The sequence below is a fragment of the Fragaria vesca genome, linkage group LG1 (assembly GCF_000184155.1).
Source record: "Fragaria vesca subsp. vesca linkage group LG1, FraVesHawaii_1.0, whole genome shotgun sequence".
Classification (NCBI taxonomy): Eukaryota; Viridiplantae; Streptophyta; class Magnoliopsida; order Rosales; family Rosaceae; genus Fragaria; species Fragaria vesca.
The window spans coordinates 12,536,403-12,557,749 of NC_020491.1; the positions used below are offsets into that span (position 1 = coordinate 12,536,403).

Sequence of the window (21,347 nt, forward strand, 5' to 3'; positions counted from 1 at the left end):
ATCGATCATGGCCTTAATTATGGTTATATCCAATAGCTTCATGACTATCACATTTTTGAATAAAGCCAAAAACTTCTTTATTGCATAAGACAGATTGATCTTCTAGAGCATGCTTAGTTTCTTCTTGGCTGGTAGGATCATCATCTTGGTGAAATCATTTGAGGACAAAGTTTTGCCCCTCATATGCTTGACATGTGTCCATGTATACGTCTTGCATAGAAAAATTAGTTCCTTGGTCAAACTTCAAGTGAAATTGTGGTTCGCAGTCACAAACTGCTTCTTTCACGATGGACTGCTATGTCCTATCTTCTTGATCAAACTTCATGCGAAGCTGCGGCCCGCCATAAGTGTTCGAACCAATGACTTCTGCTTCTAAGATAGACTGGTCTGTCCTATCTTCTTGATCAATACCGTCAACCTTTGAGACAGGATGGTTATCGATTATCTCAATGACATCAACCTCATGTTCCTTAGAAACTTGGGTCACTATTTCTAGCCTTGCATACTTAGCCGAGATAGTGTAACCACCCTCCTTTGGTACCAAACTCGGGGTTCTGAAACCGCTCTGCTTGGTGTCAAATCTTGCACTACCTGAGTTAGAGTTAAACCCAGCGTTCATCGCCTTGATCTCAACAGTGAGTGGCGCGATGGTGGCTTCTATCATCTGGCGAATAATTTGCTCTAGAGCCGCAGGTGTCAGCTCTGAGCCTTGGTTTTCGACCATTGAATTAGTCATGGTTGTCGTGCGCGAATCTGGGTTGCCAAATCTCGCGAACGTTTGTTCATCTGAAAACCGTGACAAGCCGCGCTGTTGTGTGGTCTGTTCGGTCTTATGTTTGGTACAACTTAGGAGAGGCTTGCAATACGGATACTCGCATGCCTTTCCAATGGCGGGTGACTGAAAAAACTACTCAGGTGCCAATATTTTGGCCACGCTTCTCAGCAGGGAGAGAAGTAATTGTACTAAATGCTTCTTGGGTTGAATATGGTCGTGCCACCGCGCGGACGCGGAAAGTTGTAGTGTTGTTGTAGTTGTAGTTGCGTATAACCTGTGCTTCTATCAAAACGAAAGTGAAGTTCTGGTGTCATCTCACAGACAAGGATTTATAGTAGCTCTATGCGTCACCAATATCGATACTTGTGTTTGTAACGAGTAGAGACCAAAAAAAAAAAAAAAAAAAAGGAAAATGAGAATAAGAAGCTCCGGGAAAGTGAGTGTATCACTAGTTTTAAAAAATATTAATCCGAAAAAAAAAAGAAAAAAGAAGAGAGGCTGACTTCACCCTAAATAGTTGGCGGGAAGCTGTGTGTGTGTTTTCGCTCTCAACACTCTTCAATTATCACTCTCTCTCCCCAAAACCCTCCGAAACCCATCGCCATGAGCAACAACGGCAAATCCCGGAAACGGCCGCCGCCGCCGCAGCAACCCTCGCCGGCGAACCAGCCGCCGCCAAAGCAGCGCCCCGCGACCCAAGAAGAAGATGAATTTCTCGACGAGGACGTCTTCCTCGACGAAACCCTACTCGAGACCGAGGACGACCTCATCCTCCGCGACATCGAGCAACGCCAGTCCCTCGCCTCCCGCATCGCCAAGTGGGCCCGCCCTCCTCTCTCCGACGCCTACAAGTCCGCCGCCAAAAACATCCGTCAGTCTTTTCCCCCAATTCCAAACAGTAATACTTTCCATTCTTTTTTGGTGATTTGATGTTCTTCGTTTCGGTTTTTCGGTTTCAGTGTTTCAGCAATTGGAGATTGACTATGTGATTGGTGAGAGCAATAGAGAATTGCTGCCGAATTGGTCCGGTCCGGCTGCCATTATCAGAATATTTGGGGTTACAAAGGAAGGTCAGCATCTTCTCGTTGTTTCTTTGAATTGATTTCGAGAAAGTTATTAGCTTGAATGAGGGTTTTATAACCTGATGAATTTTTTGTTTTCGAGTCTGATGAGTTGTCACATTGTATTAGGACATAGTGTGTGCTGCCATGTTCACGGATTCGAGCCCTACTTCTATATCAACTGCCCTCCGGGGATGGGACATGATGATATTCCTCGGTTTCGTCAAGTTCTTGAGGTACCTTGGTTTCTATTTTTGTTTTTTTTTGTTTTTTCCTTTTAGCATGCTCAGATGTATTTGTTCTGGTCATTGACTCACTGTTATGTTTTTGTGCTTGTGTAATAGGCCAAAATGGGGGAGGCGAACCGGAACAATAAGGCCTCAATGTTCATTCGGCGTGTTGAAATGGTGTACAAGAGGAATATAATGTATTACCAGCAGCAGGATTCTAATCCCTTTCTCAAAATTGTTGTTTCCTTGCCAACAATGGTGGCCCGTTGCCGCGGTAAAGCTTTAGATTCATTACCATTCATAACATGAAGTACTTTACCTGTATATATGGTCTGCAGTCCTTTAGTTAGGAAAACCTAAAATCAGCGGTGTATTTTTTATGGTGGAACATGATAGATTTTGTTATATTATCAATTTCTTTTTTCAATCACCAGCCTTGCTTTAAATACGGTTTCTTCGTTTTCCTGTCAATTTATTCCAGGCATTCTTGATAAAGGCATACAAATTGATGGTGTTGGTGAGAAGAGCTTCATGACATATGAAAGCAATGTTCTCTTTGCTCTTCGGTTCATGATTGATTGCAACATAGTTGGTGGAAACTGGATTGAGCTGCCTGCTGGAAAATATAAGACAGCAAAGAGTTCATCCTACTGCCAGTTAGAGTTCAATTGCCTGTATCCTTACATATATAAGATATCAGATGTGTTCTGGTGAAGAATTTTGGGGAAAGTTATTTGTGTATTGAGCTTTCTCCTCTTGAAAGACCTTTTCTTGACAAATATTTTCTTAGATATTCAGACTTGATCAGTCATGCTCCTGAAGGCGAATTTTCGAAGATGGCTCCATTTCGCATTCTGAGCTTTGACATTGAATGTGCTGGACGCAAAGGTCATTTTCCTGATGCCAAGCATGATCCTGTCATCCAGGTTCAATACTTTTCAATCATAGCTTCTGAAAGAAATCAATATAGCAACTTGTTTCATGGAATTAATTGTTATATCATCATCATTAAATTACTAATATTTAAGATTAGAAAGTTGTTTCAGTAATGTTGCTACTTCTGAAATAATCTCTATTTCTTTCTATAGGTGGCCAACTTAGTTACTTTGCAGGGGGAGAATCAGCCACTTATTCGTAATGTCATGACTCTCAAGTCATGCTCCCCTATAGCTGGTGCAGATGTGATTTCCTTTAACACAGAAAGAGATGTCTTGCTGGCTTGGAGGGTAATACTTTGAATTTTCATATGCTAATTTACTTGAGAAGAAAAGGGGAAAATACAGATTAATTTTACGTCTCAGCCTTATTAACAGACTAAAAACAGTTTCTTTTTTTTTACTAAATTTTTTTTTGTTATAAACTACAAACATGACTGGCTTCCACCAAAAATAATAACTACAGTAATTGACATAGCTAGGTTAAGTGATAATTGACAGCCATGACGTTGTTAAGATCTTTCTGATTCTTTTGTTGCCAAAGGTTTATTTTATTGTGAGGGATAGGAAGGTTATGTTACAAACTTACAAATTTGATTGGCTTCCACTAAAAGTAATTTGTAAGTAATTCATTTTGTTGCCAAATGCGAATTTGATTGTGAGAAATAAGAAGGTACTCTCTTGCAATCTCCTTCTATGAATGATGATAACACTTCATCCCTGAGATTTTGAGCTTGTAGGATGTGGGCCAACCAATAACTTCTATTCTTAGCATACTGTTTTGCTTTATCTATTTCTTATAGAAATTTTTATGTAAAATGGACTGAAACCTTTCCACCTTAGTAAAAGTAAGGCTGTATGCACAAAAAGTTTGTCAATTTCAATTGAAATGAACCATTTTCAATTGTTCTTATGCATGATTACCTGTGATAATCATATAATGAGCAGATTCTTCTTGTAGGATTTAGTCCGTGGGGCAGACCCAGATCTCATTATTGGATATAACATCTGCAAATTTGATTTGCCATATCTCATTGAGGTAAGAAACACAACATTTTACTTTCAATTTTACTGAAGGAATGAAATCATGCTACTATTTTTGCTTTTGTTTGCCTCATACGAACATGATCAGTTTATTGAAGTGGTGACACTTCACATACTCGGGTAACACATTTACTTAATTCTGAGAGGGGTATTTAATTATTTACTTACATTGTGCCGATTTGTTATTTTCTCAGTATCATATTGAATTATGGAAATTGCCTTGAGGCTTTGTAACTTCTTTTTCTTTCCTGGACTTCTTATTCCACATGATGATTTTAAATTTGTAAATATAGTTCCTCTTCTAGAAAAAAAAAAAAAAACAATGTTTTAACTATTGACACAGATGTATTTGTAATTGTATATACAAATGCTTTCATACCTACAAGTCCTTGTACAAATACACTTCATTGTGCCAAGTGCGTATATCAACTGTGGTTTCATGACCTTGTAAGATTTATCACTAGACTCTCCCCTAAAGCCAAGACCTTTCTCAAAGGTGTAGGTCTGAACAAGTCATCCATTCCTAGGGGGCAGAATCATAAGCTTGTCCTTTTAACACCATAAATGAAGCATAAATGATTGTGGCACCATGGCCCTTGTATGATAATTTTTCATTGATTATCTGAACAAATTTGAGCTCTATCATTGTCCCTAATTTCTGGTTTATAGAGAGCTGAGACTTTGGGAATACCTGAATTTCCAATACTTGGGCGCATCAGAAACAGCAGGGTTCGGATCAAAGACACTACTTTTTCTTCAAGGTAATAAGTTGAATTGGTTTGGTTTCTGTTACTAGTATCAAAAGTATGGGCCATTAAATATTTTTTACCCAGAAAGTCCTTGTCATCTCCTCTTTAATTCAATTGCATTTAGACTTTTAGGTTGGATGCTCTAAGTTGGAGAGAGGGAGGGAAGGAATATAATTGTATAAATAAAATAAAATCAAATGGGAGCATAGACTGTATCAAGGGCAGTGTGGTTTCCACTCTTCAACTTCAAATCCAATCAAGACTTGCACGTTAGAATTGAAGTATCAAGATGATCTTTGTGCTGGTGGAGAGTTATACAATTTGTTTTCATCTCAAATGTCATACGTTTTAGCTGGGAGATACTGCTATATGAAATGTTCTTGCTTAATTGATGTATCATTAATTTGCTTACCATTGTCCATGTTTTAAAATTAATTTCTGCTGTTTCCAATTAAGTGTTTACCGTTAATATTGATGTTTACAGGCAGATGGGAACCAGGGAAAGTAAAGAAGTGACAATAGAAGGGAGGGTTCAATTTGATATACTCCAGGTTTATGTCTGTCTAGCTAAAGGCTATTTTATTACACGTCCTTGAGATTTGGTGCTAGTGGAATGCGATATAGATTAGGGAATTAAGATATTCAGTTGTCTTTCTTTCCTTGTAGGTTATGCAACGGGATTACAAGCTAAGCTCATATTCATTAAATTCTGTCTCAGCGCACTTTCTCTCTGAGCAGGTGAGGATTTTGTTGTCATCTAAATATACAAAGTCACTCTTTTTCGCTCTTTATATGTAAAATTCACCGTTAGTCGTAGCTGCTCTCTTTTTCTTTTAAGCGGACTCCTTGTCCGCCTCCTTGTTCTTTGCTTTTTGTCTCAATAAAAAGCTGTTTCTTTTCAAAAAATAAAAAACAAAAATATGTAAAATTCACCGTTTAGCTTTTAAAGAACTCTTTGCTGTTTGTGGCTAGAAATAAAAAAGAACTCTTTATTGCATTATCCTTTTACATTAGCAGTTGAATTTGTTTTTTTTTCTTTTCATCTTTTAAGGATTGTTTACTTATGCTTTTCTTTTCACCATTTTTCAATCTCTAGTTGAAACTAGGGACTCTTAGTATGTGTCTGATCAATTTGTTGCTTTTACTATTTCTATCAATTGGAACTTGTAAAACTGTATCTGATTTGAGAAGTACCATGGGTGGCAAAACCTATCTGTACTTTATATATCCATGTGTAATTCTCATATAATCTCTGCTATTGATCTATAAGTTAATGATATATTTTCTCCTTCATTTCATTTTTGTGGTAAGTAATGATTTATGCTGGTTGCTATATTACTGGCACCATTTGGATAAATTACAGAAAGAGGATGTCCACCATTCAATAATATCTGATCTTCAGAATGGAAATGCGGAAACTAGGAGGCGACTTGCAGAGTATTGTCTGAAGGTACATATCTGGTTTCTTCATATTTTGATTTTTCCACTTTACTCACTTTAGTATTGTCAGTTCCTTATGGCTATTCAGCAATCATATATTGCTAGATCGTCTTCGAGCCCGTGACTGTACAATTTACATTTAGAGTCTTAGAATCTGTGTGTGTGATGAACCTCGTAATGAAAGTGATTGTGATTGTTCATTGTTAAGTTTCTTACTTTGAAACAAAAGAAAATTTCTGGTCAATGGATTGGTGGAATGGATTGAACAATTCTTGTTCCCACCCCCACCCCCCTTTCATGGAGTGTTCTACAATGCTAAACTGGTGCTTTCTGCTGAATCCTACAATATTTAGAAGACAAAAAACAGAACTCTGGAAATTAGCTAGGTAGATACTCTGAGAGTCTGAGTGGTTTGAAACCTGGACCAATTGGGAGCAAACCATAAGCCTGACCGTCGGACATGGTATCATGACTACTTGACTAGCTTGTTACGGATGTTTTGGCATACAGATTTGGAGAAGTGTTTGCAGGAATTATTTCATGATCAAGGGGTTTTAGGAAAAGATAGGCAGATACTGGATGCTGGTAAGGCAACTAGGCGGTTAGGAAGTGCTGATAAACAAGATGGAGGGGCTGGTTATAAGAATCATCATTGAGGAGGCATATGACCATGATCGGAACTATTTATGTTCTGAGTTTTATAGCAACGGCATAAGTATTGTGGGCCTCTACATAATCTAGATGGACTTATTATTTTCTTAAGAGTCTACAAGCCAGAAGTCGTCACTGAGGAGGCATATGACCATGAGCGAAACTATTTTTATTCTGAGTTTTATAGGAATGGTAAAGGTATTGTGGGCCTTTACATAATCTTGGAAAATAATAGATGGACTTATTATTTTCTTAAGAGTCTACAGGCCAGAAGCAAATCATATTATTCTTAAATAGACGAGAACATATTATTAATGATACTGTAAATGAAAGCAAATCAACTGTGAATTATGTAAATATATAACAGCTTCACTATTTTGCAGGATGCATACCTCCCGCAGAGGCTTTTGGACAAACTTATGTTTATTTACAATTATGTTGAGATGGCTCGAGTTACTGGTGTTCCCATCTCATTTCTTCTTTCCAGAGGGCAGAGCATTAAGGTTTGTTTAATATATGCTACAATAATAATATAGCTCTATATCAGATGTCTGACACATCACCCGCCCTTTTTAAGGTGCTTTCTCAACTTCTTAGGAAAGCAAAACAAAAGAACCTTCTCCTTCCAAATGTCAAACAGGCTGGGTCTGAACAAGGAACATATGAAGGTGCCACTGTAAGTTGATCTCCGTTTTGCTTGGATTTATATGATGAAGAGTAGGAAGTACAGTGAAAGTGGGTTTTAATTGGCTTTCATTTTAGCATATATTGAAAGTTAGGAAATATAATGCAAGCAGACAAGCAGTCCAAAATAGAAACAATCCTCAGACTAGAAGACACAAAACACCAATCATTAAATCCAAAAGAGACTAAGAACCAATAACCTAGTATAAGTTTTATTAAATGCACATCTATTTGAGTGGCACTCAGCTAATTATCATTGGGCCCCATGTGGGGGGTGGGTGGTGTTGAATATGATGCTTGAAATAGATTTGTGATGCTGTATCTTATTCTATATTTTCTTTGCTCTTCTTTTTTCTTTTTCCTCTTTTAATAGCAATGGTGGATTATGGCGTATCATCATATAATATCGATCTTGTCACTGTATGTTAATTGTTTTTTTTTTTTTTTTTTGTCTCTTTACTAGGAAGCAGTTACACCACTTGTCCACTGTAGGATACTTTTTTGTCTTATCAACTGTATTCTAAATGATTTATTCGTTTATTAGCGAAATAAATTAATAAATGAGCCTTTGCATTTTGAAGTAGAGATGTCAAGGGGAGATAGTATGATTGTACTAGTTTCCCACTAGAGTAATTTGATGACTATTAGTTTCTTAAGTGGAAACATCAGATGAAGATTATGTTTGTCTACAAACTGTTCCCTCCCACATCTGGAACATTGGGATTTTGGTCAGTCAAATGTTAGGCAACTTGGAACATGGTACATATGTAGATGTGCAATAGTTGAATAACTCGTAAATTTCCAAATGTGATGAATTTTTTTTGGAGTTTTATAAGCCTTTTTGTATATCAAAGTGAAGTGAAATGTGATAACGATTTAAGAAAGCATAGTTTTATTGCTTTCTTCTGAGTACACAAGTTACAAGTCTCATATTCAGAGTACAAATTCTGTATCTAACCCTGGTACTTGCTGTTTCTGAGTTGTTAACTCTTTTCTATGCATCTGATCCTTTTATGCCTTTTACAGTTTTCAATGAAACTATGCCTTTTACAGTTATATGACTGAATGGTATCAGATGGTGTTGAGGTTTTCTAATTTATAATTTAAAAATCCAGGTTTTGGAAGCAAAGGCAGGATTTTATGAAAAGCCAATTGCAACTTTGGATTTTGCCTCCTTATACCCCTCAATCATGATGGCTTATAATCTATGCTATTGTACCCTGGTAATGCTTCTCATATCTTCTATGCCATTTCCCTTCTGTATTCTTGGAGTGGATTTTTTTTTCTGACATCAAATAAGCTCGAACTGAAATTAATTTTGTCCTCGCTCTGAAGGTCCGATCTGAAGATGTCCGCAAACTCAACCTTCCTCCAGAATGTGTGAACAAAACTCCATCTGGAGAAACATTTGTTAAATCAAACTTGCAAAAGGTGATTGGCTTTTAAAATGTTAGCAATTGTGTGTTCTTGTCATCGAAGATTCCAAGCTCTTGTTTGTTTGTTTGTTGGTTTGTTTTCCTTTTGAGAATAACACAGTTCTATGTTTCTTCATCATAAATGTTTTTAGGGAATTCTTCCTGAAATTCTTGAAGAACTAATAGCGGCTCGGAAAAGAGCAAAAGCAGATTTGAAGGTACGATGCCTCTTCTTATTTCAGACTTTTGGTAATTTTTAAAATAAAAAACCTCCAAAGATGATGCTCTTTTCTTTATTTCTAGCTTGGTAATTTTTAAAATAAAAAACTTCCAAAGATGATGCTCTTTTCTTTATTTCTAGCTTAGATATCTGTACTAACCAATCCCCACATGCCACTATATAATTTTTTATTTTTCAATCCTAGGAAGCAAAGGATCCGCTTGAGAAGGCAGTGCTAGACGGTCGACAGCTGGCCTTAAAGGTATACTCCGAAATGTTAAACTTATTATCTTTTCTTTTGATAGGTTTTTCATTTTAAGTATGTATATATATATATATATATATATGTTCATTTGTCCAGATAAGTGCGAATTCCGTATATGGGTTTACTGGAGCTACAATTGGTCAGTTACCATGTTTGGAGATATCATCAAGTGTAACGAGCTATGGTACATATTTTAAACAAAATCATTTACTGATCATCATATAGCTGTATTGAATATTCTTCATGAACCGTGCCTGATCTTGAGATTTGTTGTCTTCAAGGCCGAGAGATGATTGAGCGCACAAAATACCTTGTAACAGAGGAGTTCACTACGCTTCGAGGCTATGAACATGATGTGGAGGTATGGTCATCTCACTTTTCTCTTAAATGGCTTGCAATCATTTGAAACCGGTTTAACATGTGTTGTTTAACTTTGTTAAAGCATTTCTTATATTTGACCATTTGGGGTATTTTTTCTTGGTCATATAAATAGTTAAATTTGCATGTATTTGCTTGGTCTCACATTCTCACATTCTGTCTAACAATTGAATCCATGTAATTTAAATCCATTTTGGACAGAGGGTTGAAATAACTGATCAAAGCTGTACAATTTCATTTTATTGAGATTTCCAAATAGAATAGTTGGAAGGGTTTTGAGTTTCGAGGAACAGGTTAAAAATGAATTTTACTTTATTCATATGTGCATATCTTACTGAAAAATTTCTATGAAGAAATCAGTGAATTTATTTTATTTTGACTTTCTTTTCATATGAAGACAAATTAATTCTTGTGCATATTACTTGTATTTTCATTCTCAATCTTTATCTCTTGATATTTGTTATTGCCTTAGGTAATATATGGGGACACAGATTCAGTTATGGTGCAATTTGGTGTAACAACTGTTGAAGAAGCAATGCGCTTGGGAAGAAAAGCTGCTGATATTATCAGTGCCGACTTCACAAAGGTGCGAGTTTATATGTAACTCGATTTCAATAGTATACTGTACTCAGTCTCACACTTTGCTAAGTTATAGATACCTGATGGATACCCAGTCACATACATAAAAATTATGTTCTGGAAATATTTTTTTCAGAGTTTCTATTTTCTAATTTTGATTTTGGGTAATTTTGTCTTGAAGCCTATCAAACTCGAGTTTGAGAAAGTTTATTATCCATATCTCCTGATTAGCAAGAAGAGATATGCTGGTTTGTTCTGGACAAATCCAGACAAGTTCGACAAAATGGATACTAAAGGTTAATCAGAATTCCCAACCTCTTTTTCTCAAGTATCTATTTGAATATAACTAATTCAAGATTCATTAATGGCAGGCATTGAAACAGTACGGAGAGATAATTGCTTATTGGTAAAAAACCTGGTAAATGAGTGCTTGCACAAAATACTGATTGACAGAGATATTCCTGGGGCAGTCCAGTATGTCAAGAACACTATATCTGATCTTCTTATGAACCGCATGGATTTGTCACTTTTGGTTATCACTAAGGTATGACAATGTTAAGTATAAATAATGGCTTAAAATCTTATTACACTGTCTTAGTATTTGAACTGTTTTTAACATATAATTTTGCAGGGTCTCTCAAAAACCGGGGAGGATTATGGAGTAAAGGCAGCTCATGTTGAACTTGCTGAGCGTATGCGGAAGGTATGGATGTATTGCCTTACTAACTTCTATAAGTGTTTCATTGCCTTTTGGGGTTAAAGCATCCTAGGTTCCTAGTGATTGGCCCGAGATAGCAGGTGTAACTTTTGAGATCTAGGTGACGAGCTCAAGAGACTCATGTCTGGCCTTAGGCAGGTTAAAGAATGGTTTTATTTTATAACAGAGTCTAGGACTGACCTTAGCCCAACCCTCCCCTAGTAGCACTATAATCCTGCTACTGGGACTATGCTAGACGCACTCAATTGGGTGAAAAGTTTGAATTAGGTCATGTTACCTTGAAAGTGTATGGGGTTTAGTCTGAGGGTCTGATTCGTGGACAGGTAGCTCATACTTGATCTTTCGTCTTTTTAATCAAGATTCAGCACTTGACTCAAATGTGGTGTCTATCTCTTTTCTCCCTTCACCACTCCTTCCCGTAATAAATTTCATCAGATTGTCTATGATTTTGGCCGCTCTACTTGGTTCTGTAAAAATAGAAATGTAATTTGTAGGGAATATTATAAGCGTACCATTCGGCTTCTAGTCCCTTTTTCGTTGTCTTTCACTCTTTCAAAACTTTCAGATCTGTTCCTTTCTTGAAATGCCTAGTAACTGTGCTAATCTCCAATACAGGGTTCCTTTTACTCATTTAAGTCATTATTTATACGAAGCACTTGTTTAGCTTATTACCCATTCTCATGGTCTATCATTGTTGAGCATATTTGAAAGTTTATTCATATTAGTTCTATATTTTTGCTTTTGTCAAGTTATTCCACCTCAACTGTTGGTGATAAAATGATGTAATAAAACTTTGGAAATAGATTTCAATTAAACTTGGGCATCCCTATGATGTTTTCTCAAATTAAAAGTACTCGTGGTTTTCTTTATTGCCCTCAAACGTGCAATTTAGTTCCACTAAATTGCTAGTTAGTGACCTGATTTCATCATATTCCTGACTCTGCCACTGCCCCTAGCCAAGGACTCCCTGAACCTATTTGGTACATTGATAGCCACCATAACTCTCGTGGAATGTCTATTCTCTACAACATGCATTCCTGATAAAGTACTTACTGGTTTCCACTATTCACTTGAGCTAAGCTGTTAGGATATGAGCCAACGGTTGTGTTATAATCTCCCCAGCTCACATGTGGGTCTCTATCACCTCTAGAGCTCAACACAAAGAATTCACTTATATTAGGAGGGATTTGAATTAAAATGTTCTGCTTCAGTACTGTCAGTTTGTGGCTAGCATAGTTGTGATGTGGGGCCTCATTAAACACCCTTAAATTTGATAACAATATTCATCTGCGAATTGAAGATGACTTATGCAACATTGCAGTATGTTTCCTACCCCGGTCAAGTATTTCAAATTCCTTGTAACGAGTCAATGAATAAGAATGGTGTCTCATGTATATTACACTGTAAGCTGTGTATCAAATGAGACTGGTAATGATGATTCTGTCTTTGTTCATTCTCATGTGAAGTTCCTTGTAAAATGTTGACAGCTAGACCGTAAAACAAGTTATTCCATCTCTTACCAACTCTTGCTCATTTTCATTTGTCAGCGAGATGCTGCCACTGCTCCAACCGTTGGGGATCGAGTACCATATGTCATAATCAAAGCTGCAAAAGGTGCCAAGGTAATCCTTCTGTAGATTGTTCTTTTATTTTACATTGCATATGCTTTAGGCTATGACTATCAATCTTAATCAGCATATGATTATCAGGCTTATGAGAAGTCAGAGGACCCCATCTATGTGCTCGAGAATAACATTCCTATAGACCCTCACTATTATCTTGAAAACCAGATCAGCAAGGTAAATTGGTTTAATGGCGTTTTTAATTTGCTACTTTAGTCAGTTAGGACTGTTGCACTCTTTATATATTCTAATTATCTAATATTTACAATATTTTCTTATAACACTACAGCCCCTCTTAAGAATTTTTGAGCCTATTTTAAAGAATGCCAGCTCGGAACTTCTCCATGGAAGTCATACAAGATCTATTTCAATGCCTACCCCCTCCAACAGTGGCATTATGAGATTTGCAAAGAAGCAACTGACTTGCCTTGGTTGTAAAACTCCAATTAGGTACTATATTGCAGATTTTTTGTATTCGCTAATGATTGCTTTCATCTGCAAACCTGCTGAAAAAAAAATATGACCTTAAATTTCCTTAAAAGGATGTACTTATCGTAGTCACTTGCTTATTGCTTCTCAATCCCACAGGTTTGATAAATCATAGGCTGGACACATTATGGTAGCAGTATTCTTTGGCTCCAAAGTCTTATCAATATAAAAGATTTAACTCACTAAATCACTTTCAGTAAGAGTGCAAGACCAGAAAGTTATGACCTAAGGACACATACTTGAAGTTTTGAAATGTTTTTTTTGATTCCAGAACTCCCCCAAACCTGGTTTTCAGACCCGGCCTTGAAATTGGGTCTCCTGAGTCCTGCCTAACCCTACAATCCTTAGTACACAGGAAAGTCTAGTAGCTAGATAGATGCAGTGACATGGTTCGAACCCCAGACCACATGGAGGTAAACCATAAACTTGATGGTTCTTGGTTCTTGGTTCTTAGTTCTTACTAACCCCTTGTTGGTCAGGGGTGTTTCAGAATTGATTGCAGTTAGACTGTGTAACCCTGTCAACAATATTAAAGTAGCAATACTAAAGTATTCTTAAAGTTTCCTCTAGAGCATCAAATAAACGAGTTTTGGCTGAGGGAGAGTTTGACCTTCTGTGTATCGTGCACTTCAAAGTAGTTGTGTCCTTGTGGCAAACGTTGTTCATGGGGGCTGGAGTGTGGGAGAATTCAGTAGGGAGGATTGATTTGCTAAGCCACAAACCTTCTGCATTTGGCAAGGGAAAAGAGGCCAAAGGCCTGTGTTTGTGGGTTCTTAGCTGTGCTCTGGGTGGTGTGGATGGAAAGAAATAAAAGAATCTTTGAAGCTTATAGCGGCTCTGGGTGGTGTGGATGGAAAGAAATAAAAGAATCTTTGAAGATTATAGCGGTGAAGAGGTAAGAGTACTTTGGGAGAGAATTAGGTACTGGGCATCTTTGTACTTCTGTTTCTGGGGAGTTTAGGAACCTTACCTTATCTTCAGTTATATAAGGTAATGCATAGTCTACATTTTTATCTCGGCGATATGTATAAGCCAATTCAGTATCAGTAAGCCAATTCAGCTTCAGTAACTCGGCTACTGTTTCTGGCATCTTGCTTCTGAAATGCATCTTTAAGCCAATTCAGCATCAGTAACAGGGCTTCACTGGATAGTCCCTAAAGCATTGGAGACAGCATTGTCATTAAAGCAGATAGGGTAACCACAACATTAGAAGTTAATTTGGCTCCATATTTAAGATCTAAACTTTATTGAACTTTTTGTTAAGATATTAGGTGTTAAGGTCTATTTTACCATCTTTATCTGAAAGTTTACCATGAGAGGCTAAGTTGTTTGCTAAGTTTACCGGCAATGGCAACTAACTGAGGAGGTCAACTCTATTTGAAGCATATTCTGGGTTACAGTACATGCATGCTTGATTTTGCTGGCTAACATTCCAAAAGAATCAGTTTTAGACATGTTATTCTTGCATCTTGGAGGTTTAGCTTTATGAAATTTTTATAGGGTATGAAGTTGGTAGTGCCCGCCCATGTATGCTACTTTAAATTTTCTTCTGTAATGATCTAATACCATTCTCTTTCACCAGCAATTCAGAGAGAACTCTGTGCTCACACTGCAAGGGAAGAGAAGCTGAACTGTACTGCAAAACTGTCACTCATGGTACGCATTTTGGACTCAAGATTTGTAAAGTTAAAGTTTCTCTCTTCTCAGAAAAAAGAAAAAGAGTGATAATCCTCTGACTTGTATGCTGTGCTTATATGCTAAATTGAATCGATATCCTTCCACATTTGGATAGCACTTCTTGCTTGATGGATTGTGAAAAATTATGGATTTTGTAATGGTTGCAGTTTCTGAGCTGGAGACTCTTTTTGCACGTCTATGGACACAGTGCCAAGAGTGTCAAGGTTCACTTCATCAAGATGTGCTCTGTACAAGGTTGGCTAATTGCATCCATTTGAGTGACTTCCACTGCTCCATTATTATTTCCTTGTTGGGAATTGCTTAGTTGTATGGAAATTGGCTGTCTTTCAAATAGAAGTAAAAAAAAAAAACCACACACACATCTACTAATCATCTCATGCATTCGGAGTTGTCATATACAATACAATAACTACATATAACTGTTTAGCTGTTGTTTGTGTGCACTCATTTCACTTATGCAACGTATCTTTCGGCATGCATTTGTATTAACACGTGCTATTTTCTTGCAGTCGGGATTGTCCTATATTTTACAGGAGAAAGAAGGCACAGAAGGACATGAGCGAAGCTAAAGTGCAATTAGACCGGTGGAACTTCTGAGATTATGTATTATACTCGCAAAACATGAATATATCATGAGTATACCAGAATTTGGTCCATTCTGCTGGCGACAGAAGTTTTCAGTAAAGAACTGAAACAAAGGTCTCAGGATGATGCGAAACCAAAGACAACATTTGAAGATCTCAACATTTTCGTTTGGCCAGTATCTCAGTACGAAATGCATGAATGGCGTTCATTGCATCTTCAGTCTGGATGAATCTCTAATTTGCTGCTTGATATCAATTTGCCACCAAGTCTAAGATCTCAGTCGTTTTCCAGTTGTATTTTAATAGGGCTTTCAGTTTGTCTAAAAATATCTTCTTGTATATATGTTGCTTGTGCCTCTTTGAATAGTTCGTTGGTGATTGGCCCAAAACAAACTTGGTGTCTCCAATTTTAGTAAAATGCAAGGCACATCGGTCTTACAAATATCAGTCAAGAGTTAAAGACCTGGATTTATCCGGACTCCAAGCTCCGAGAAAACAGACCGAGTCGGGTGTATTGGGTTGTGACCCTAAAATATAAAATGATCATCACTTGTTTCTAATAACAATTTCATAGCCAAATGTAATTCTTTTTACTCAAATGAGGTTTTTATTTCAAGTCTCCATCGACCCTCTTGTGCTACAAAGCGATGAACATAAAGAATTCAAAAACATATTTGTGGAATCTAGTTCTTCTCTTGTGGTTAACCAGTAAAAAGGGTAGTAGAACGGCAGATCCTTCATGGCTTCATGTCAAGTTGCAGGGCTCTTAGGTGTAGAATCATCTCACATCAGACCTAAATTTTCTTCATTTTTGGTTCTATATGTTCTAAAACAAGGGATTGTTTGCAGTGCATTTTAATGTATCGATACATCAAGTAGAGAGGGTTCTTAGGTGTAGAACCATCTCATATTAGGCTCCTAAATTTTCTTCATTTCTTGTTCTATATGTTCTAAAACTAGGGATTATGTGCGGTGTGTTTAATGTACCGATAGAAAGGTATATGACTCCGCTTCCTGAACAATCTTTTTGTTTTAACTTTTGGACAAGACGTCTTCAGTTCTGGTAGCAGGGATTTCAAAGATGAAGCCAATTGACAATTTAAAGAAAAAATTTATAAAAAAAATTGTTTATTGCCTTGTAATTCAAGCTAGTTTCTGAATCTTTACAAACCAAGCGAACAAAGGTTACAACAAAATGAATGAAATTGTTACTCAACAACAGGTCATTACATCTGGCTTTTTCTTCTATGTGCTCCAAATAACTTATATACATTATTACATTTACACTTTCAATGCGGCACCGACCATACTGGAGAAATCAGCAAACTTGGACACATGATGAAATTGTGTAAAACACAATGATATATCTGCTCTGAGAAATTTCATTACTACCGTGGTTCAACATGAGGCACTTGAGATCGGAAAACAATAGCTAACTCAAGTGTAGAGTCTCAGGCGTGTTGATATGGGTTGTCGACACAGAGGGCATGATGAAAGACTAACTCCACAATCCTTGCAGGTCTGGACCATGAAAGAGAACATGGTCAATATTGTAGGCATACAATTTCCACTCCAAAAAATAATTACATCACTTAGTTTTAGCTTGTATATGGTTGGCAATGGCATCGGATGAACAAGGTACGACAAAAGACAAAGACATTATTGAATTTCTCTTCAAAAGTTATTCATTTCTCTTCACCATTAGTAAAGAAAATCTTTCATAGATTTTAATTGGCACTATACGATCCAATAAAATCTCTTTTTCTCTCTTCTACCAAAATAAGTAAACATCTAACTTTCAAAACTCATGTCCTTTTGGCTCTTGCACAGCCAAAAGTTGGAAAATTGAAAGTCCTTTTAGGTTAGATATGTTGGAAACTTCAAACCGTTGAGCGAATGAACTATTTCAATGTTCACTTGGTTCAGATACTATGTAATATTATGAGTGCAAGCATGGTTGAGACGTATAGTAAATTTATATGCATAGACAGAAAAAAGAAAAAGAAAAAAAAAGTATTCACTGTGATTAACTAGCTAGCGTGAAAGATATACTAAGGTGAGGGGAAGCTCTTCCCATAATTTGATTCTTCAAACAACAGATCACCTACACTTTATGCAGGCTTTAAAACCAACCTCCAGTAAAAGTCAATTGTGAGATTTCACACATTCAAAAAAGAAAACTAGCTAATAAGCATACTAACCGTATGACCACATTGGAAAGCCATGTCCTTAGGATTTGTCAGGCAAATTGGGCACACCTGGAACAACACGAGAAACTTATCTCAAAACCACTACATCACTGGAAAGGAATTTCATATAAAAATGATAGTTGAAACAATGGAGAGTGGGAGGAAGAAATACCGATTCCACAGGAGCTACTGGCAGGCCGGGAGCTGATGGCTCAACTTTCGGAAAGCTTGTCATTGGTGGAATTGATTTAACTGCATTATCGTGATTGATCACATCGCGTGGAGGTGGAAGTGGCCTTGTACGTGGACCACCTTCCGATTCATAACTACAGAAACAGGAAAAAGATTTAAATACTGTAAATGACTATATTTGAATGAATTTTTCTACCCGTAAAACTGCAATTCATTTCCTCACCTGGAAAAATGAAGCCTTTGGGTGGCTCTGTACTGAGATGGAATTTCCATAAGGGCAGCAAGTGCAAATGCTGCTTCCTTCTGTGATAAATCCCTGTTGTCTGACATGATCTTGGTGAAGTTGACAAACTGTAGGAGTACATATGGAAGGTTATCTTATTAAACTTGGTTCTTCAAAAAGATTTAACAACGTAAACTGAACTTGCTACATCTATGTATTAGATTGCATCTCTAAATAGCATCAAACACCAAATAGAAAGAATCAAAAAGAGCTGAACACCAGCAGCATTACAATTATAAGGAATGGCATGAAATGAAGTACTTCAAAAGTCTGAGGAAACTAACGCCCAAAACCAAACCCTTCTTCACAACAACTCCAGCTCCTCCCTTTCAGCTTCTAAAAAATTCTCTTATTCCCACCATGCAAATGACACAGATGGCCAGAATAAAGCCACTACAGCATATCTTCCGGGTACCAGTCCTTTTTTTTCTCCCTCCAAAAAAACTCGTGTCATTCACACAACAAGGCAACAAAACTTACTGGATTATCCCAACTGATCAGACTCCTTAAATACCCTTTTCCCCAAAGTTAGTAGAACTGGATAGAGGAAAAGCAAATGATACCCACATTGAATTTTCAAAGAAATATGGAAAGGGAAGTATACAAAAATGTAATATATATCATCTAATATTCATTTATGTACTCCCACGATATCCTATGATCCCATCCTAATGATGATATGATTCATATATCATCCTATATTTCATATTTGTATCTATGCTTCACAGAGCACCACCACCAATAAAAGGCAGAAAAAAAAACAATATGATTTATTCTTCAGAGAGAACTCATAACTTGTCTTCAGTCATAACAATATAAAGAGCACATGACTAGGAAGCCATGAAAATGTTAATTAATGATTAAATAGCCAACCTATATAAGACAAAGATGATCTGCATTGTCATCGGATACAAGCTATCACATGAAAATTAAAATTGTCTCTGGTGTGAAACTTAATACGTACCTGGAAGTTGTCAAATGCTCGCTGCGGAATGTTATCATCAAATTTCTGCATTGCATCCCACGGTCCATCCCCAACTCCAACCAAGATGATTGACAGAGGATATTTGCTGTTTAAAAAAGTTCTGATAGTGAGGACACTATAAACAAAAAGTAGTGTACCCTAGAAGAAGAATGCATTACTTTACCTAGCAGCAACTATGGAATTTACAGTCGCTTGTTCTTGGGTACTGAATCTTCCGGGTGGAGTATCAGGGCTCCTGGTAACCTGTGTCAAAATAGAAACATTTCAAGGTTGTGATAAGAGCATATACAATAATGAAAAAATGAAATGAACCTGTGAAAAAAGGAGAAAATTTAAAGGGCACTGAACATGTTTCACCAACCTGTCCGTCAGCTATAATGACAAGAACATGGTATTGTCCATTGCTCTTTTCAACAATGTCAATTGCCGCATCAATTATTGGGGCAAATGAGGTTGGACCTGTGAATAAAGAAACAAAGATTATCACATCTGGTTTTGCACCATGCTGGAATTATACAAATCAGGTATAGCCGAGTGAAATGTAACTACTAAATATAGCAACGGATAAGACAATCAGTATCACATATATGCAACCAGGTTAGCTTCTTTAACTTAATTGGGTGGAGGTAAGAGAAAAAAATTTGATGCTGATAAAAAGTCCCTTAAAAGGCTGAATTGATACTGTAGATAAACTTATATACACAGTGTAAACTCAAATGGATAGGGACTGATATGACATGGTCAGCAATCTACAAAATATCAACTTGATTGATGGACTTATATGAAATGTTCTGAAAACCACATAAATGGAAAATGAAGTATTAATCCTCCGCTTAATGTATTATATACAAAAGAAAAGATGCAATCAAAGAATTTTTTTTTTTAACAATTATAGTAAATGACTGGATACATGTAAAATATAAGAACAACTAAACGGTATATTGCTTTTCATATGTATTAAATCTAATATTTTGCATCTCATGTCATAGAAAGATGGTGTCAGGAAAACAGAAACCTGGAGATGATCTTTCTTCTCCTCAATTTTGTTTATAAGAAATTCAAATCAGATTTTATAACTAAAAAGTGCCATTGCTATGGAGTGTGGCTCAGGAGTAGACAGAGTGAAAGAGAATGGCTTAGCTTATACCAAGTGAAAGTCTAAATCATCCAAAGCTATTCCTTATCCTAAGCCAAGGAATCTTCAAACATTCATTGATGACAAATGATTGTATGAATATAGATTAGAAGCCATAGTTCATCTAAGTTTCTATGATAGATACAGATAAAGCCAAGAGTTATCATGCATATGGAGCAAGTCTTCACTTCAGGAAGATGCTACTTGGCAGAAGGAAATTGCAACAATGTGAGAGGGAAAACTGTCAAGTACCTGATAACCTTAAGTATGGAACAATCTCCCTATACCGAGCAAGAGCTTCCTCAAACCCAACACAGCATCGATCATCAGGATAAAAGCTGAACACACCTACATCATGTGTTGATGCTACAAAAGAAGATATGATCAGAGAGCTCTGTGCTGACAATAGGTGTGTACTTTCAATCAGAAGTAAAAATAATAACTAGACACTAACCATCGCCGAATCCAAAGCAAGGAATTATATTATCTTCATCGAAAGGAGATAAAGTGCGTCCGATTATAGAGATTGCTTGCTCGTAAGGATTAGGTGTGCTACCGATAGCATGAAGACTTTTTCTGTTGAATGAATATTTGCCTACAATCATTGAAATGTAACTTTTATCTACTTCCATAAAAGGTCAAGAAAAATAAATCATCTAAAGGACTAGGAATATCACCTGTCCATTCATTGCTCTTTGTGAAGTCGATACCAAGTATTAAATTGGATGATTCAAGGCCAGCTTCTCTCAAAGCAGCAATAACCTAGACATTCATATAAATTCTTATGGTTACTGAACATGCTCCACTTATAGCAGATAATGAATACACCTATTGCTAATTAAAACATATAATTACCAACTCAGCAGGAGTACTGATACAAGGATGGATAAATAGTTCTTATTTCTATATGTGACCTTCTGACACATGCAAATGCAAAGGCAGTTATCTTGTATGGTCATATTTCATTATCAGTTTAAGCTCAGTTTATATATATATATATATATATATATATATATATATACTATA

The 21,347-nt window shown here is 36.7% G+C and overlaps 2 protein-coding genes across 2 annotated transcripts in view; one reads left to right on the top strand and one right to left on the bottom strand.

The window, feature by feature from the left end:
* Positions 1-1,378: 1,378 nt before the first annotated feature.
* LOC101292262 (DNA polymerase delta catalytic subunit-like) lies at positions 1,379-15,989 on the top strand. Its single transcript, XM_004289237.1, has 30 exons — positions 1,379-1,646; positions 1,735-1,845; positions 1,966-2,072; positions 2,181-2,340; positions 2,548-2,740; positions 2,857-2,992; positions 3,155-3,292; positions 3,963-4,040; positions 4,715-4,806; positions 5,279-5,345; positions 5,461-5,532; positions 6,158-6,244; positions 7,269-7,388; positions 7,463-7,561; positions 8,685-8,792; positions 8,905-9,000; positions 9,137-9,202; positions 9,410-9,466; positions 9,566-9,653; positions 9,751-9,830; positions 10,320-10,433; positions 10,608-10,722; positions 10,798-10,970; positions 11,058-11,129; positions 12,692-12,766; positions 12,854-12,943; positions 13,056-13,216; positions 14,838-14,911; positions 15,100-15,187; positions 15,463-15,989. The coding sequence occupies exons 1-30, from the start codon at positions 1,379-1,381 to the stop codon at positions 15,548-15,550; spliced, it is 3,273 nt and encodes a 1,090-aa protein (XP_004289285.1). The 3' UTR covers positions 15,551-15,989.
* Positions 15,990-16,662: 673 nt separating this feature from the next.
* LOC101301907 (E3 ubiquitin-protein ligase RGLG1-like) overlaps positions 16,663-21,347 on the bottom strand; it is a 6,126-nt gene continuing 1,441 nt past the window's right edge. The window contains exons 3-12 of the mRNA XM_004288088.1: positions 20,999-21,083; positions 20,776-20,916; positions 20,574-20,687; positions 19,548-19,645; positions 19,350-19,429; positions 19,166-19,271; positions 18,142-18,269; positions 17,899-18,052; positions 17,739-17,795; positions 16,663-17,058 (exon numbers count right to left, since the gene is read on the bottom strand). Of these exons, the coding sequence (XP_004288136.1) occupies positions 16,975-17,058; positions 17,739-17,795; positions 17,899-18,052; positions 18,142-18,269; positions 19,166-19,271; positions 19,350-19,429; positions 19,548-19,645; positions 20,574-20,687; positions 20,776-20,916; positions 20,999-21,083 (1,047 nt within the window). The 3' untranslated portion in view covers positions 16,663-16,974. The remainder of the gene's footprint in view (positions 17,059-17,738; positions 17,796-17,898; positions 18,053-18,141; positions 18,270-19,165; positions 19,272-19,349; positions 19,430-19,547; positions 19,646-20,573; positions 20,688-20,775; positions 20,917-20,998; positions 21,084-21,347) is intronic.